Raw genomic sequence first — 1,556 nt, forward strand, 5'->3', positions numbered from 1 at the left:
TACGTCCATCCACCTCCCTCTTATCGCTTTGTCTATTATCATCCAGGCGATTATCTTAAAAGAGTTTGCAAGTCTCGCTCTCCACCCTGTTCCACTTTTGCTTCCATATCTTTCTGCTGTTGCATTATCCACTTCATTTAGCTAGTATCTTACACATCACTATTTCCTTCCCATTGAAGTCTGTCTTTCCTTCTCCTGTTAATTCCACTCCTTTCCACTTTATCCACTCAACCCCATTCCTGTATCTATCTTTCTCCATTCTCGGCCCCTTATTCTTGTTCATCCACGACCCCTTTTCCTCTCATCCACTTTCCTGCAAGCGCCTCTATGTGGAAAAAATAAAGATATTCCTCCACATTCCATCCACTGAACCACCTAACTTATCAATCCCCCCACCCTACCTCCCTCCCTAGCCTCATCTCCACCTCCCACACACACCACTATCTTCCCCAACCTCATCCACACCTTTTCCCAACCTCATCTCCACCTCCCACACACACCACTATCTTCCCCAACCTCACCTCCCACCCACGCCTCACCACCCTCTTCAACCGCATCCCCACCAACCCACCAATCCGACCCCCAACCCCACCCCTCCTTCCCTCCCCAGCCCCCAAGCTACCCCAGCCCCTATGCGACTTCCCCCGCCTTAACCGGCCCACTAAAACTAACCTTCTGGGCGTCTCCCCGACAGCCGTGTCCAAAAACGAGGACGACGAGGATCTTTCCGTGTCGGGCCTCAAGCTGAACGGCTTCTCGGACGAGTACCTGGACAGAATAGAGCCCAACGGCAACATCCCCGACAAGGACTGCGGTGAGTACCCTCGGCGAGCGATACTTTTTCGGAGGTCGATTGGCTTTTTTTTATTGATTTTTTTCTTCTTCTTTTTCTTATGGGTAGTTGTGTAATTGGCTTTTTGTGTTTTATCTATCGTTTTTTTTTTTCGTGGGTAGATGTATATTTGGCTTTCTTTTTCTCTTTTGGTTTTTTGGGTAGATAGACGTGTATTTCTTCACTTGTGTGTGTGTGTGCGTTGGAGAGATTTCATTGTCTGGCGAGCCTTAGTTCCTGGGCCGATATTTTTTTTCTCTCTCTCTTACGTTTTTTCCTAACGAGTGTCATTTTTGTCACTCATTTATTCACTATTTTCGTCTTTAATCGTCATGTTGAAACTGAAATATTATGCTGTATTTTCCGTTTCTTGATGATGTTATTCATCTTGACCTTTTTTCTTCCTAGATGTAGAAAGAATGTATTTTTTGTACCATTAACTCACTTATTTATCAGTGAACCAATTTTTAATTACTGTAGCTTCTAATCACCCAAAGTGTCATTTACCGAGTTACTTGTGATCCGAAGCAAACATCACATAAATTGCACCACTAGGTCACCAGTCTGTTGCAGCACATATGCAACGGCGCACTGTGTTTGAGACCTGTTGCTCTGCCTTGATTTATCTTTCCCTTCTGTCTTGGTCCAGGAACTAGTACACTTTGGAGTTGCTTGTATATGATTTTCCTTCCGTAATGCTAAGAACTTTAACTTTATGACCGAT

General features: G+C 44.7%; 1 protein-coding gene across 1 annotated transcript in view; it reads left to right on the forward strand.

The window, feature by feature from the left end:
- LOC119587086 (cyclin-dependent kinase 14-like) overlaps positions 1-1,556 on the forward strand; it is a gene marked incomplete at its 5' end in the record, with an annotated part of 168,602 nt that overhangs the window by 93,215 nt on the left and 73,831 nt on the right. The window contains 1 exon segment of the mRNA XM_037935836.1: positions 695-814. Within this exon segment, the coding sequence (XP_037791764.1) occupies positions 695-814 (120 nt within the window).

The sequence above is a fragment of the Penaeus monodon genome, chromosome 22, assembly GCF_015228065.2.
Source record: "Penaeus monodon isolate SGIC_2016 chromosome 22, NSTDA_Pmon_1, whole genome shotgun sequence".
Lineage (NCBI taxonomy): Eukaryota > Metazoa > Arthropoda > Malacostraca > Decapoda > Penaeidae > Penaeus > Penaeus monodon.